This window comes from Chaetodon trifascialis, chromosome 3 (assembly GCF_039877785.1).
Source record: "Chaetodon trifascialis isolate fChaTrf1 chromosome 3, fChaTrf1.hap1, whole genome shotgun sequence".
Lineage (NCBI taxonomy): Eukaryota > Metazoa > Chordata > Actinopteri > Chaetodontiformes > Chaetodontidae > Chaetodon > Chaetodon trifascialis.
The window spans coordinates 1465622-1482138 of NC_092058.1; the positions used below are offsets into that span (position 1 = coordinate 1465622).

The following is a 16517-nucleotide window of genomic DNA, read 5'->3' on the forward strand; positions in this document are numbered from 1 at the left end:
GGCGGTCCTTACGGAGATGTTCCAGTCTGGATGCTGCTCGATCAGCTAAAAAGAAACTGCTGATCTGAAAGTGTTAAAGCGTCAAGAGCTGCGAAGGTTGACTCAGGAGTGTCGTGCTGACAAAGATAAGACGGCAGGTTTTACAAGATGCAGCTTTACAAAGCTGTAAACTGGGAATAAAAGACACCACAGAGGAAGAGTGACCTCTGACCCGCAGCCTGAGACCACGAGTCTGAAGTCCATGAGGTGCACTTTAAAGCTTAAAAGCAGCTCTTTGAGAAAAAGTATATCCTTTTTTCAGACTGAGTCATATCAAACGTGACTCACAACACTGAAACTTGTCGAGGTTTCACGTCACGCTGAAGAAAAAAGCTTCGCTCAGAGTAAAATCAACACGAATCTCGAATGATGAGGCGCTGTGGCAGAACTTCAGTTTAAATGTGCTGTGAACACCTGAACGTGCGGCAGGGCTGTTTTTGCTGATGTGTTAGCGCCCCCTGCTGATCATACAGGGACACAACAAGTGCGCTCAGATGAGGATGAAACTTTTGACTATTTATTTATGTAAAACATTATTATTCTCATCATTAATATTATAAATATGTCATAATAGTTTCATAGTATACCCAATTAAATACATTTTACACACATACTAGTCCATATATAACTATTTATCCCACATATGCTGTGTTTACTGTGTTGATTGGGATTATTAGACAACTGTTTTTACATTATATTACATTTATGCACACTGTTTTTCTGTGAATAACTTAGGTGTTTTGTTTGTCTCTATATTCAGATTTTTTAAAATTATTAATTATACCTGTATCATGTTTTGTTGTCTGTGTATATTTTTCCACTAATAACTTGTCCTTGTTTGATCTTGTCTTGCTGTAATTCTCATGCAGGGACCGACATGTTTCTCATCTTGAAATAATATCAGCATTACTGATAGTGGTATTAGTAATATTACACTACAGCCAGTGATGGAAGAAGTATTAGGATCCTTTATTTTGGTAAAAGCACCAATGCAGCAGCGTCTAAACACTCCACTGCAAGAAAAAAAGCTTCAGCAAACTTTTATTTTGTTGAATTAATCTGATCTTAAACTAAAAGCTGTGTTTGAGGCAGAGTTCGATCAGTTTGGAGGTGAGATGAGTCCAGCGGCTGCTCAGAGGGACGGAGGAGGACACGGTGTTGACCTCAGACTCATTTCAGAGACACCGTCTCTGCCTGTAGGTGGCGCTCTGCTCTCACATTTACAGCCGCGTGTCTGTCGGACACAGCAAACACATCCCTCCTTCAGAGGAGGTGAAGCTGTCCTCTGTCCTGTGTGACGCTGCTAAATGGACCAGCTGTTTGTCTCAGCTGGGTTCACAGATGACCTGATGTTAAACAAATATCTATAAACCAGCCCAAAATCAAATTAATTGATAATTTCAGTCCAAATACAGTGCAGACCTATAACATCATGTATTTTGTTCTTTGTTCTTTTAACAGAAAAATGAGGTTTTTGTCTTTTCTTTTTTAGTCTGTTTATTGATTCCACAGTTTTATTTCATCATGTCCGGCAGCGTTGGGGAAACATCTTTTCTTCTGAAACAGACACAGACAAAAAGAGCTTTTTAAAATCAAAATGGCAAAAACCAAAATAACCCCAATAAAAGTGTTACTGTTAAACTCAAAATGAATTATATTTCATAATAACGAGTTAAGTTTTAATAATTTATCACCTTATCATTAACACTTCTAAAGCATTTACAGTTTTAGTGTTCAGTTGAGAAAATGTTCTTTTTGTTTGAACAGTCAGAGAATTTGAGTTCATGTGTTTCTTTTTAGTTTTGTGCATTTGATCATTTAATGTTTAAATTTAAAGTGCTCAGATATTTAAGTCATAATATCATCCTTCTTCCTTTTCTGTGACTTTACATCTTCAAGCTCCTCTCTCTTTGATTCTTATGATCATGAAAAATCAAAAAATGAAGTCTGGAGCTGTGAGAACAGATTTTAGCTCTTTCCTTTGGTGTAACAGCAGAACACTGTGGGCTCCTGGTCTGAGACAGCAGGCTGGATTTCCTGTTTGTTGATCGATAATCAATCTAAATCTAACTTTAAGTCAACCGTAATGACTAGAAAACCCACATATTGATGATGTTTTCCATAAAGAATCTCCTTAAAAGTCTTGCAAAGTGGATTTGTGCATAGCAGCATAACATGAAGATTAGAAAAGCATTTATTATTCTGAGAGGTGGGATTAAATGGAAATCAGCCCAGTGGTACTGTGTTTTTAAGGTTGCATACTAGTAATGGTAATCAAAACATAGTAATTGTACTCATCAGAGTATTTGTGGTAGTAGATGTCCTCAGTAATATGAACTCGACTGTAGCGGCAGCAGTAGCAGTCGTGATGGTGGTATAAATACAGCAGCTTCTAACTTTATTCATCATTTTTTAAAGGAATACTTAAGGTAGTGATTAACTCTTAATTAACAGCTCAACAGGTAACCTTGTTGTTACTTTAACCTGCAGAGTCATTAAATATCTGTGTAACTGCAGCTCTGCAGGCTCGCCCTGGGACCCTGAATGTGAACACATGCACTTCAGCCAGTCCTGCGTAACTCAACCCCGAAGTTTGCCAGAACAGATCCATCATCATTTACGTCCCGCTGAGCGCTGTTTGTCCCGGCAGCTCCCCCGCCCGCTGAAGGTCAGAGCATAAGAGACTGTTTAGTGGCTCTGAGCTGCGTATGAAAGGCCGGCCTTGACCGCCGGAGCGAGGGGCTGAGAGGAAATGAGCGTGAAATGAATGTCACATTGAAATCAAAGGCAGGGAAGATAAATGGGAGAGGTGGTTGGAAATCACCTGGACCGGGGGCGGGAGAGACAGAGAGAGAGCGATGGATGGATGGATGGATGGAGGACGGACGGACGGATGGATGGAGGGAGGAGTAATTATTAGTGATTGAGCAGCTTCCCCTCATGTGTTTCATTAGGAGTGGCCGCTCACACACAATCTCCTCTCTGTTGGGCCGTGCCAGAGCCCGGCAACTCCGGTTTATTTGACCATCTGAAATCTTAACAGTTAATACCTGCATGTTTCCAGCATAATATTGTCTCTGGCCGAGGTTGCCAGAAAACGTATCCCCGTGAAAATAAACGGCTGCGCTCGCATGCCAGGTAACACAACGGCCATGTGCTGAGAAAGGAGGGAGGGAGGTCAGACAGGTGAGGTGAAGAGAGCATGAACAAGACAGAAGAAGAGCAGTGAAATGTGGGCTGAAAGGTGAGCATTTAAAAGGCCAAAATTACCTTTAATACTGCAGGATGTGTGAACGCTGCCAGGGTCACTGATCAGAGCTGATTACCTCGACACATGCGAGAGCTCCGGCTTTGGAAACTCACAAAAAACGTTGTCCAGAGATGCAAAACAAACGTTATGTTCAGCAAGTTAAGTCAGACTTCTTGATATTAACACAAACATCAGGCCTTTGATCACCCCTACGTCCCATGAAGACACTCAGTGTTGTAGCAATGCTAGCAAAATAGCTTTATAGTTGACTGTAGTCAAGTTTCTGTCAAAATGAAGGACAGATTTTGACAAACTTTCCTGAAAATCTGCTGAGAGAAATGCTAATGAATGCTAATGAATGCTAACGAGCTAACGTTGCTACTTTGAAAACAATGAAGAAGAAGAGGAGGACACAGCGAGATGACGTCATTCAAAGAGCTGCAGTCAAAGCTGAAATGATGGAAGTCAAACATTTCTGTTAGCTTCATGTATGAGTGTGAGGAAGGCTACGGCCTCCTCATCCTCCACTCAGATCTGACGTTTTCAGCTTTTGAGCGACGATTAGGTCACGTGTTTCATGTATGTCAGCGTTTATTTGTCTCGAGCGCAGTCGCATTTTGTTTTTATCAATATTTTCCACCTCAGCATTTCAACTTTTGAGGTTTTTTATTCTCAAATTGACCAGGACCAGTAGCTTCCTGAGTCTCTGCTGGTTGATCGAGACCGCCACAGAATCCCGTATAAAACAGATTTGCTGTTCTACGTATAAGTTCTTTATGCTAAGAGTCTTTATGCTAAGCTAAGCTAAGCTGCTGGAGGCATCGCTTCATATTTACTGTGCAGATGGAGCGGTGTTGATCCTCTCATGTTTGTGACTGTATAAGAAAGCGAATGTATTTCCCAGGTTGTCAGAGTGTTCCTTTAAATGACGACCTCAGCACTCTTTACTCGAGCAAAGTGCTTCGCCGGCGCCGGCCTCACTAATCCTCTGTGAAAACACAGAAACACCTGCACACACGCTGCCATTCTTCATCATCGTGTTACCGAGCTCCGCCTGCCTGCGCTCGCCTCCACATTTCCACAGTGCGTCAGAGGAAAGGGGAGCCGCGGAAGACGATAGGCTACAATCATCATCATCACCATCATCATCATCATCAGAAAGCGCACACACATGCAAGGACGTGTTTACACACACAGTTTATCAGGAGCCAGAGTGGGTTTTTCTTTTCCCCCGGGCTGGCAGGCTTCAGGGAGGAGGAGAGCTAAAAGTCAACATTTCCAGGGTGAAGGTAAATGACGGAGCTGCAGCCTCAACCCACAGGCACGTTAAGCAAACACCTGTGGCTCAGGTGGAAAAGCAAGGCCTCTCTGGCCAACAGAAGGGCCTCTTTCTCCCAGGATCAACCCTCTCAGCATACGGCCACTTGACACTACGGGAGCTTAAGGGTGAATGCTGTCATTTTATTAGCCAATGGCAGGACAGATTTTCAACCCTCTGATGTCTGAAGTGGAAGAATCTGCAGCAGCCGCTCGTCACTGTGGAGCCTTAATGAAGGATTTTATGTTAAATGTCAGTGTTGTTTTCTCTGATTGTCACTTCATTAAGCAGAAGCTCTTTTTAAAAAGTGTCGCTGCTGCACTTTTCTTGTTGTTATGATGTCCACAGCCGTCAGTGCACTCAGTGACAGTCACATTTATCTCGTAATGTCTCATGTTTGTTGCACCTGCAGGTTGTAAAACCTCCATCTTGATAATAACAAAGGTACAGGATGCAGCCTTGAGGACAGACTAGAAGTAAATGCTGTACCTGTGCCTTCAGCAGCTGAGATACAGGTCGTGTCACTTTGGCCAAACTTTTGGAGTGGGATATTCTCATAGGAGGGCTCACGTTCCCAGGAGACAGATTTCGACCTTTTGCCAAGCAACATGTGTTCTGCTGATCCCCAGAGGATGAATCAGAGTGTTTTTGGTGACCTTTCTGTGTGTTTAGAGGCTGACAGCTGAGCCCAGGTGCAGACAGGTGTGATATCTGAGTTTAATTATGAGAGTAAATGGGATGGGAACATGAGCTGGGCGGGGCCAGAGCGGAATCCAGGGCTGAGCTGAGGTCTGAGGGAGGAGAGAGGCCAGATGAGACGAAGGGACGGGAGACAGAGACTGAGGCGATTCAGGTCCTGGGAGGTCTGCAAATGCACAGAGTCAGGAGCAGCAGGACTACGAGGACACAGACACTAAAGTTAGTCTCAAAGTCACAAAGAGTTAAATACAAGAAACACCAAGCGGTCGATGAGAGTCTGATCCGGCAGAGTCTTTGTGGGAGGCTTGATTACAGGATGAGACACAGCTGGTGACGCTCTGCTCCGGCGTCAGCACACCTGCCTCCACTCAGACAATCACACAGGCACAGAGACCTGCGTCCAAAGTGTCTCCGACGTGTCCAGCTGACCGCTTGTGTTCAGCTTTCATCACTGCCAATGGACCTTCTGCTCGATGGTCAAAGGGCCCCGTGCACAAGTATTAAGTGCTGCCAGATTTGTTTCACACAGTTAACAGACAGCAAAAGAACAAGAAACAAAACAACCACCATGTCCTGCGCTGATGTGTTTGTGTTCCTGCTATGTCCTTGGAGAGATGCCTTCTCGCCATTAGCTGTAACACTACAAATAATATGTGGTCAAATTTATTTAACTCAGACCTATTTTTCCTTCAATCAATCAGTTTTTACTGTCCCCAAAGGAGGAAATCTGGTTTAAGCTCCTCTTTTCCACAAAAGACAAAGAAAAGTGTCGACTGAAACTGATCTGTGTGAAATTATGAACTTTTGGTTCAGGTGATCTTCAGACCTGTTAAGCAGCTGAAGAGTTTTTGTTCCAAATGTCTCATTTTGTTGTTTTATAATTTGTCAGATTTGATGGTCGACCTCCTGCAACCCGAGAATGCATCGTGTCAGGTGTCACGTTAGGTGCTTGTGGAGAACCGCAGTCGTTTGGACCAATCAGATCCCTGAGGAACTTCTGGTGGGTGTGGTTTAGGCGTGTCACACGTATCAAGACACTGAACCAAAACCTCTGATTTCTAAGGAAAATTCAATTTCTGTGATGTTTTGTGGACAAAAGTCTTTATTTGACTCCAGTATGATTAATTCATTGTTTTAATTGATGATTTAATGACCAGGCTCTCAGCAGCTCCATTGATAAGGGCTTATAGCTCCTGATATCGTTCACATTACTGCTGAATATCACATTTAAGCAAACATCTCTCTGATTGCACATTTATTTCTTCCTGTGCTTCAAGCCCAGCGTTTTTTCCAGCTCTGCGTGGGAAAAGTCGTCTTGTTCCACGCTCACTGCGAGGGTCACCACGGAAGGTTTCCAGTTCACCTCCCGCGTCCAGACCTGTCACACTTTCCATGTTTGAGCCCAGTCCCACCAGCTTCTGCTCTCTTTCTGTGCCTCTCTGCAGTCTCAGGCCGGCCTTGGCCCTGAACTGGGCTTAACTGGTTCTCCAGCCCCTCACCACCACCTCCACCACCTCCTCCTCCACCCCGGGGAGCATTTTCTGCGAGCGATGAAGAAACCAATAAACAGACGCTTGCAGTGATCCGTGTCACATTGTTTGGCCCACCTGCAACCTGTAAACTCCTCACCACAGACTGGATGTTCTCAATTTGTTCCACGGAGAGGCCCTGGCTTATATTAGCCTAAAGGGGGCACTGGAAGAGCATCTGGTCAGCATACAGCGGCACGCTCGCCGGCTCTGGCTTCAGTTTCAAGTCAATTAACGAGTCCCAGAAAAAGAAGGAGACGGGGAGCAGAAGTTCTGTCAGAGAGCGGAGCAGATCAGGGAACACTGAAGGCTCGAAGGAGCTCTTGGTGTAGTCATTTCCAAGAAGTGGGGAGCTTAGTTCACGTTAAATAACTGGAAAAAAAACTCATAGGACTCAAATCATAGCCACAGAGATGAAACTTCATGTGCTGTGAATACATGAACATAAAAATACTCCTGTCCTGCATCTTAATCCCTACATATGTCAAAGTGAAGAAGCATTATCAGCAAAATGTACTCAAAGTGTCAAAGTACTCTGAAGCATCAATGCCAGAGCAGCATTTTACTGCTGGAGCTGCTGTATAGACAGACAGCTTGTTTAGTCCAGTGGTGCTCAACCCAGGGGTCGGGTCCCTCCAAAGGGTCACTAGATAAATCTGAGGGGTCGTGAGATGGTTACACTAATGTAATGTAAGTGGTCTCAAGCTGAAAAGTTTGGGAATCTTAATTAATGCATTCTACTTTCTAAGATTATATTTTTAATTTAACATCCTTCCATCCATCCATTTTCTATACTGCGTATCCCTTTCGGGGTTGCGGGGGGTGCTGGAGCCTATCCCAGCCGTCAACGGGCGAGAGGCGGGGTACACCCTGGACCGGTCGCCAGTCGATCGCAGGGCACATTAATTTAACGTGTTAATCTAAAAAGTAACTAGAAGCTGTCAAATAAATGCAGTGAAGTGAGAAGTACAATATTTCCTGCTGTGGAAGCATAAAGTAGCAGGAAATGGATCCAAGTACTGAAAGTATCTCACAGAGGAAAGCATCAATATAAGTTGGGTTTAAGCAACATTTGTAAGTGATTCTAACCTTCGCATGCAGCGTCTTGTTTATGTGCTGAAGTGAACCGCCTGATGACACACACTGACACGCAGGAGCGTTCACACACAAACCAACATCCTGATGCACAAAGCCATCTTCTTCTGGTTTGATCAAAGCGATGTTTAACAGAGTGACACCTGGTGAACACGCACAGGATTACATGTACACAAACACACACACGCACACATGCATGTGCACGCAGTCCTAACTCAGAGCAGATGAAGTCAGGGGAAAGCGACATGAAGCATCCAGGGGCAATTATTCAGGTCCTAAAGGGACAATTCACCAAAACAAGCTGCAAATGAGCTGTAAACAATGAAATCTGTTGGATGTTTTCTTCTCTAGATGGATGAAACCATGTCAGGTCAGACGGACAGGAAACAGGAAAACTAACCCTATTCTGGATCATTTTGGCCTATCTCAGCATGTAACACATTCAACACATAACAAAGGGCATATATTAGATCTGGTTATCTCCAAAGGGCTTAATATCTCTGAGGTTGTGGTGACGGATGTTGCTCTTTCTGATCATTACTGTGTGTCATTTAAAATGGCCACACCTTCTTGACAAAAGTGGAACAGAGGTAATCAAAAAGCGTTACATTAATGATAACACCTGTGCAGTCTTCACTCAGTCTTTTACACCATCACCAACACTGCCCTCAGCTTCAACTGATGACCTTGTAAATAGTTTCAGTTTCAAAGTTATGACTATTATTGACTCCATCGCACCAGTTAAGACCAAAGTTTTGTCAGGAAGGAAAAAGGCACCTTGGAGAAACACCACACTGGTCAAAGTCCAGAAAAGAGTCTGCAGACAGGCAGAGCGCAGGTGGCGAAAAACCAAACTCCAGGTTCATTATGAGATTTACAGAAACAGTCTCCACACCTATAACCATGAACTAAAGAAGGCAAGGCAAGCATTTTTCTTTCTTTATCAACAGAAACTGTAACAATGCCTGCACTTTATTTTCTGTTGTGGATAGACTGACAAACCCCACAGCATCAGTCTCTCCTGAGCTGCTGTCCAACAAGTCATGCAATGATTTTGCAGCCTTTTTTACAGATAAAATTTCAAGGATAAGACAAACAGTGTGCAGCTCCAGCTCAGGCAAAATGATAAGTCCATCTGTGCCCTCTTGTTCTCCAGTTAATCTAGCACATTTTAACCTTCTAGACCATACAAGGCTGACAGAAACTGTATCACAGTTAAAATCCACAACATGCTGCCTTGATACTCTGCCAACAAAGTTTTTTAAAAATGTTTTTCATTGCATAGCTCCAGATGTGTTGCAGATAATAAATAATTCTCTTCAGTCCGGTCAGTTTCTCCAGGCCTTGAAAACTGCAGTAATAAAAGCTCTCCTAAAAAAGACTAATCTGGATGCTTCAGTAATAAGTAACTACAGGCCAATATCAAATCTTCCCTTTCTAGGAGAAATATTGAAAGGGTTGTTTTTCAACAAACGCATGCTTTCATGATGCAGAACAATCTTTTTAATGCATTTCAGTCTGGATTTTGTCCACACCACAGCACTGAGACTGTACTCGTCAAAGTTTTAAATGACATACATCTGAATAATGATGCTTCCAAAACCTCAGTCTTAGTATTATTAGATCTCAGTGCTGCCTTTGATACGGTTGATCAGGACATACTTCTTGACAGACTGGAAAAGTGGGTGGGACTTACTGGCACTGTACTACACTGGTTCAAATCCTATTTACAAGATAGAGACTACTCTGTGTCAATTGGTGAGCATGTGTCTGAACGAAAAAACATGATGTGTGGGGTGCCACAAGGGTCTATTCTTGGACCACTTCTTTTCAATATCTACATGTTGTTATGTGAGTACACACACCAAGAACAGAGGAAGGTGAACTCTCAGGGATGGCTTGAGAGAATTCAAAACTAAGGCAGGTAAATTCAACAGAAGGTTTATTAACAAAAGGTGTCCACAAAAACGGGTAAACGAAAAGCGAGAGCACAAAAACACTCTGCCACGTCCAACTAAAGGTGTCCTCCAAAACGGGAAAAACTAAAGGCGAGAGCAAACAAACACTCTGCACAGAGCAACTAAAGGTGTCCACAAAAACGGGAAAAAACTAAAGGCGAGAGCAAACAAACACTCTGCTGGAAGCTCCAACTCCTCTCACGACCGAGGCTAGGCTGGGCTGAGGGCTTATCCACAGGGCAAAAGGCTCCACGGAGGTAAGCAGACGATCTGACGAGTACTGGAGGGAAAAGCCTGGGTTAAATGCAGCTGCTGATGAGCTGATGATCTGCAGGTGTGAGAGGAGGCAGGCAGGTGGAGCTTGACTGGCAGGTGCAGCCTTACTGCACGGTCCTGGACAGACAGGGGGAGACAAACAGACAAAACACACTGGGGAAAACAGGGGAAAATGACACAAAAGGGAGAGACACACTGCCAGGTCCTAACACATGTTGCCCCTAGCTCAGATTATGGAGCATCATAATATTTCTTATCATACTTACGCAGATGATACGCAACTTTATATTTCTGTGTCATCACATGACTACAGTCCCTTACTTTCACTGAGTGTATTCATCAAATCAATGAGTGGATGTGCCAGAATTTTCTTCAGCTTAATGCAGATAAGACAGAAGTGATTGTTTTTGGCCCCAAAAATGAAAGGTCAAAGATCAGTGCTCAACTAAACTCCATCTCACTGACAACAACAGATAAAGCCAGAAATCTTGGTGTAATTATTGATTCTGACCTGAATTTTAACAACCATTTAAAGCTGATTACCAAATCAGCCTACTACCACCTGAAAAATATAACCAGAATCAAGGGATGTCTGTCCAAAGAAGACATGGAAAAATTTGTTCATGCATTCATTTTCAGTAGGTTGGATTATTGCAATGGAGTCTTTACTGGTCTAAACAAAAAAAACAATTAGGCAACTACCCCTGATTCAAAATGCTGCTGCACGAGTCCTTACAAACAGCAGAAAAATGGACCATATCACACCAGTCCTCAGATCACTACATTGGCTTCCTGTGAGTCAAAGAATAGACTTTAAAATCTTACTGTTTGTCCAAAAAGCATTAAATGGTCTAGGACCAAAATATATTCTAGATTTATTAACCCCATATGAAGCATCCAGAGCTCTCAGGTCATCAGGGACAGGTCTATTGTGTGTTCCCAGAATAAGAACCAAATGAAGTGAAGCAGTTTTCAGTTCTGATGCTCCTCACCTGTGGAACATTCTCCCTGCACACCTGAGGTCTGCACCACCTGTCAGCTCATTTACATCAGGGTTGAAAACATTACTATTTGCTAAAGCTTTTACTTTAAGTGAATATCTGCTCAATGATTTTAATCATTCTAAATGCAAAATTATTGTCTTTTACTGGCTTCTGTTTTTAATTTTCCTTTAATTGTATTTTATTTTTCAATTCTCTTCTAATCTCTTTCTTTCTCTCTCTCTTTCTTTGAAATGTATGATTTTAATGTATTATTATGCTTCTGTAAAGCACTTTGAATTGCCTGGTGTATGAATTGTGCTAGACAAATAAATTTGCCTTGCCTTGTTAAACAAATCAGTGGTGTACCTTTTAAATACCAACATTCAGCTCAAAGCACCACTGTGCTTAAATCCAGCCTGAGCTGCCGACGTGTCTGTGGACTCGTGGTGTCGTCAGAACGAAACCCACCGCTGGAATAAAATATCTTTATGACACACAAACAGACACAGACAGATGACACACTGCTGGGTTTAACTGCTCGGCCGACAATGACTGGAATAAATGAACGAGGAGCACGAACAGCAGATTTATGTACATCAGCAAATATCAGAAACATGTACATGGATGAAAACATGTGAAACACAACTATTTTTGTAACTTTAATTATAGTGGAACCATTACGTTAGTGGACTCTGTGAGTAATATTTCCATTTTTTTAGAGAAAGACTAATATCAGCCCACACATCTGTCCAGCCAAACCATGAATATTCTATATTTCCTGCCATCTAAACAAACTTTCTTCCTTTCCCCCGATGGTGTGATGTTGTATAAACACAGTCTCAGCGACAGCAGGACGTGTCTCCAAGCAACTGGCTCCCAGTTATGGAAGGAGGTGACTGGGAACAAATTGACTTTATTTTATTGGTCTAACCTCATGGCAGACGCTGTCTCGCTGTGCGGTTTTAGCAGTGTCACTCAGCCCTGTCTGTCCAAATATCAGCAGAGCAGCCTACGCAGCCGTCTCCCTCGTTGAGTTATTCCTGTCGACGCATGAAGCCCGGGGGCGGCAGGAGGGCGCAGGGCACAATCAGACAACGGCTGCAGGGAATATGGCTTTTAACTGTCTATAGCAAAGAACTGACTCACTCAGGATTATCTAATCAGAGGAGGTGAATACTAATAATGACTGTCTGCTCAGAGTCAGATGTCACAAATTGCAGTTTTACCCAGACACAGATGCTTAATGAAATACAGTGCGGTGAAACTTGGTTTTGAAGGTTCAGCTCTGGCTGGATGTTTAAAACGACCTGGTTTTTAAACATCGCTAAGACAGTTGAAATAACTGACTTTGGGAGAGATGAGTTTGTTGTCCCTCACCAGCCACATGATTAACAAGGCCGAGCAGAGGCTTCAGAAGTCCATGGCTGCTGCTCAAAGAGTCTTCAATCATTGGCCAATGAATTATGATGACTGAAAGATCAATCACCAATCCACCATGAAACAATCAATAACAGCCTGATCCATACTGATAACTTCATGTGTGTTGGGCAGATGGCAACTATCAAAAAAGGATAAATGCATCCAAGAATAATTGAAATCTAACTTGCAAAAATGCATTATAGCTACAACAACTCTACAGCAAACAGGCCAGAAGAAGAAGAAGAACAAGAAGAAGAAGAACAAGAACGAGAAGAAAGCCGGTAATCTGATTGGCAGTGTGAGTTTTAAGGGGATGAAAGAGGAAGTTGGACCACAGACCAATGAGCCAATCATCAACGTGAATCTTCCTCTGGGAAACTAAAATATTGAATGAAATTTAATGAAATCTGGTCCTTTTATTTCATGGAAACTCTGACCTGATGGTGGCATTAAACAAAAGGTCATACCTGCGTCCTCGTTCTGACTGGATTGCCAATGACTTCCAAAGCGACACAAGTACCAGACTTTTGTGGTCACGTGGTTGACGTACGTCTTGGATGGATTTGGAAAAAAATCATGTTTTGAGTTAAATTACATACATTACTGCTGCGTATGTTACGTCAGTTAAGATAAGTCAACGTTGACTTTTGGTTTCAAACAGGACATTAACAGCCGTCTCCTGGGTAAAAGTCCTGTGTTTGTTTTGGCCATCCATCCACCACACCTTCCTCCGTATGTGGACTTTCTTGCTCTTGACTACGTCACCTGACTTCTTCCTTTGCTCCCATCTTATTTACTATGGCCACTGGAAACATTGATTTTGTTTGGAAACTTTCTAACCTGGACAAGAATTTAAAATGAAGTTGGATCTGAACAAAGACTGGTCGCTCAGTTATTGATAAATTCATTCTTTTTTCATTATCTGGACCCATCAGCTTCCACAAAGTGGTTGCAGGTCTCCATGGCTTCATACACACACAAGTCCAAATTATAAAGATTAGACAATTTCATCTGACTCTGTACTGATGAGAAAGAAAATCCCAAATGAACCAAAAAATCAGAAACTAAGTGAAACAGTTTTACATGAGAAACAAAAAAACAAAAGAAAGAAAAACAAACAATGAAAAATAACTGAAACAAAAATGAACAGATCTTTGGAATAATGACAATGGGGCAGCAGTCAGAGCAGGTGCAGCTGAAATGGTTAAATTCAGTGATTTTTCCCTTGAAGAAATAAAGATCACAGATATAACTGTCCTCTTTATCTCTGCCTGCTCGGGTTCACTGTCACACGGACCTTCAGTGGTAATATCTTCAATGGGAATTTATCCAAAGTGTCAACATATGGAAACATCCTCTCAGTGAAAGTGTGTGTGAAGGTGTGTATGTGTGTGTTAGTGTCAGGATCAGAGAAGGACAGCTGTCCTCTGTCCCAGTCCAGATTCACTCTGATCCTCCGAGGCTTCTTCTGCACTCGCAGAACAGTGGATGGACCTGATTGTGAACGTGCTGAGTACTGAGCTCCAAAAAACCTTATTCTCCAGAATCCAGAATGAGTGACTCCTTTCCTCTGGACAGACTCTGCTAACACACCCAGACACCAAGCTGTACTGCCTCCAACCTCCACATCCCAGCTGTGAGTCCCTGAGTTAAAGCCCTCAGAGCCCAGGACACAGGTGTACAAGTCAAACCTCTCTGGATTCTCAGGAAGCTGCTGTCTCTGTCCTTTTCCTCGTCTCACACTGGTCAGATCTTCAGACAGGATGAGTCCTGGACAAACAGTGTTTGGGTCCAGAATCACAGGACTGTATGAGACCATCACCTTCATCTTGTTCCAGATGTTGAAGGTCAGGTTGCCCAGGTGTTTGGCCTCGTCAATCAGAGCTCCTGAGGGCAGCTGTGGATCATCCAGCAGGAGGCGCTGCTGGACTCTTTCCACTGCAGCCTTGTAGCTCTGCAGGAATGAGACGTCTTCAGCTCTCAGCTCCTCCTCTGTGGCTCTGACTGTGTCTGAAAGAGCTGCTATCTCTCTGCTCAGATCCTCCATCTTCTGCTTCATCATCTGACTCTTCTGCTGCTCTTCCTCCCTCAGTGCAGCCACTCTGGCCTCCTCTTCCTCTTGTAGAAACTGGTGAAGCTTCTTAAACTGCTGCTTAATCTGCGTCTCTGTGTGTTCTGCCTGGACCTTCACGTGTTCGGCTGTTTGATCAAACTTCACTTTAACTTGTTCATAAAACTTTAACTTCCCCTTTAAGGGCTCCAGAGTTTCCTGAAGCATCTTCTTGTGTTGTCGTGCAGCTTCATCGATGGGTCTGAATCTGTGGTCGCTGTGTTTTTCTGAATCTCTGCAGACGAGACAAACTGGCTGCTGATGGTCCAGACAGAAGAGTTTGAGTTTCTCAGAGTGCAGACTGCAGAGAGCCTCTGAAGCTCTCTGATCTCTCTCCAACAAGAAGGCCTCACACAGGTTCTTCAACACCAGACTTACAGGTGGTTCATCTCTGGAAGATTGTTCCTTACAAACTGGACACTCACGTGTTTCCTTCTGTCTCCACCAGGTCTTCAGACAGACTTTACAGAAGCTGTGGCTGCATGACAGAACAACAGGATCTCTAAAGATGTGATGACAGATCGAGCAGGTGAGATCGTCCTCTGATCTGGAAGCCATGTTGTCTCAGAGTGAAGCTGAAAACAGCAGACAGACAGTACAGTCAGTCATGGCCTCCCTCCCCCTCTCTGACATAACTGAAATTTACTTTCACTTTGCTCTTTTCTCTCAGCCGAGCAGCATTGTCCTGCCTACACCTCAGGCAAAACAGTGCAGCCTGGCTGCGAACCAAAAGCATTTGTAGATCCAGCATCACAGCAATTCTCACATCCCTTCATTGGCACCCCATAAAGTATGGAAGAGAGACACTGCTATCCGCACACAAGGCCCTACATGGTCTTAGCCTTCATCCATTTCTTCAATCTTACTCCACCTCTCAGCCACTCAGATCATCTGATCAAGGTCTTTCAAAAACTTCTCAAAACCCATCTTTTCCGACTTGCCTTGTCTGTATTCGTTTCTATATCTTCATAACTTTGTTTGAAAAGAAAAGAAAAATACATTTTACTTACTCACTTTGAGTCCTGTTTTCAGTCAAACTCACCCTCAGCAGGTCGAAGCAGCAGTGTTGAAGTTTTCAGCTTTTCTCTCCTGTAGCTGATGTCGCTCAGAGGAAGTTGTTTGTTTGGTTTGAAGGTAAATCATTTTCTGTGTTTCACTCGGTGTGTCTGTCTTTAGTGAGGAAGAAGAACGGGCTTTTTCAGTAGTTTCAGGTGAGACGTGTATCTTTGTCGCTCCACCTCTTTTAAATGCTGCCACCTCTCATGTAAAACAAGGGTGTGTTTCATTCCCAAGCACTGATTCATTCCAGGATATGCCGACTGATGCTGTGCAGTAGGGAGAAGTATAATAACTGGGAGGTGATTTTAAACATTTAGAAAAAATGAAATGTTTTTATTAAATATATCAACCTGCAGTTTATTTTCTGAAAACATATTAACAGCTGAAATCTTATTGTAAGGAATAAGGACTGTGATGTTCTGATGTTCTTCTGGGGGAAAAGGAGACCTCAAGTAGTGACTACTAACGTAAATTTATTTTGTACTATTAGGCTTGCCGTAGTTACAACGGAACATGGTGAAGTAAACTGTCAATTATTTTTCCTCTTATGACTTTAGTTGGCCAGAAAACATGTTGGCCTGTAAGTTTCATACAGTCATTTTGACATTGAATAATAAGAACACTAGTGTTGAATTAATTTGTTAATGAATCTAAGTTCGTTCTAAATGTGTGTTTTGATCGTATATGCTAACTGCTAGCATCATAATGGAATTTCCCATATACGTTAGCCATAAGCTAGCGCATTTGTCGCTACACAGTTAAAACAGCTAAGATAACAATTT

At 42.9% G+C, this 16517-nt stretch overlaps 1 protein-coding gene across 1 annotated transcript; it reads right to left on the minus strand.

Annotated features, from left to right (window-relative positions):
• Positions 1–13924: 13924 nt before the first annotated feature.
• Positions 13925–15234, minus strand: LOC139329557 (E3 ubiquitin-protein ligase TRIM35-like). The gene is given in 2 exon segments (XM_070959945.1): positions 13925–13957; positions 13960–15234. Coding segments are annotated over 2 exon segments (1308 nt in total).
• Positions 15235–16517: the final 1283 nt, after the last annotated feature.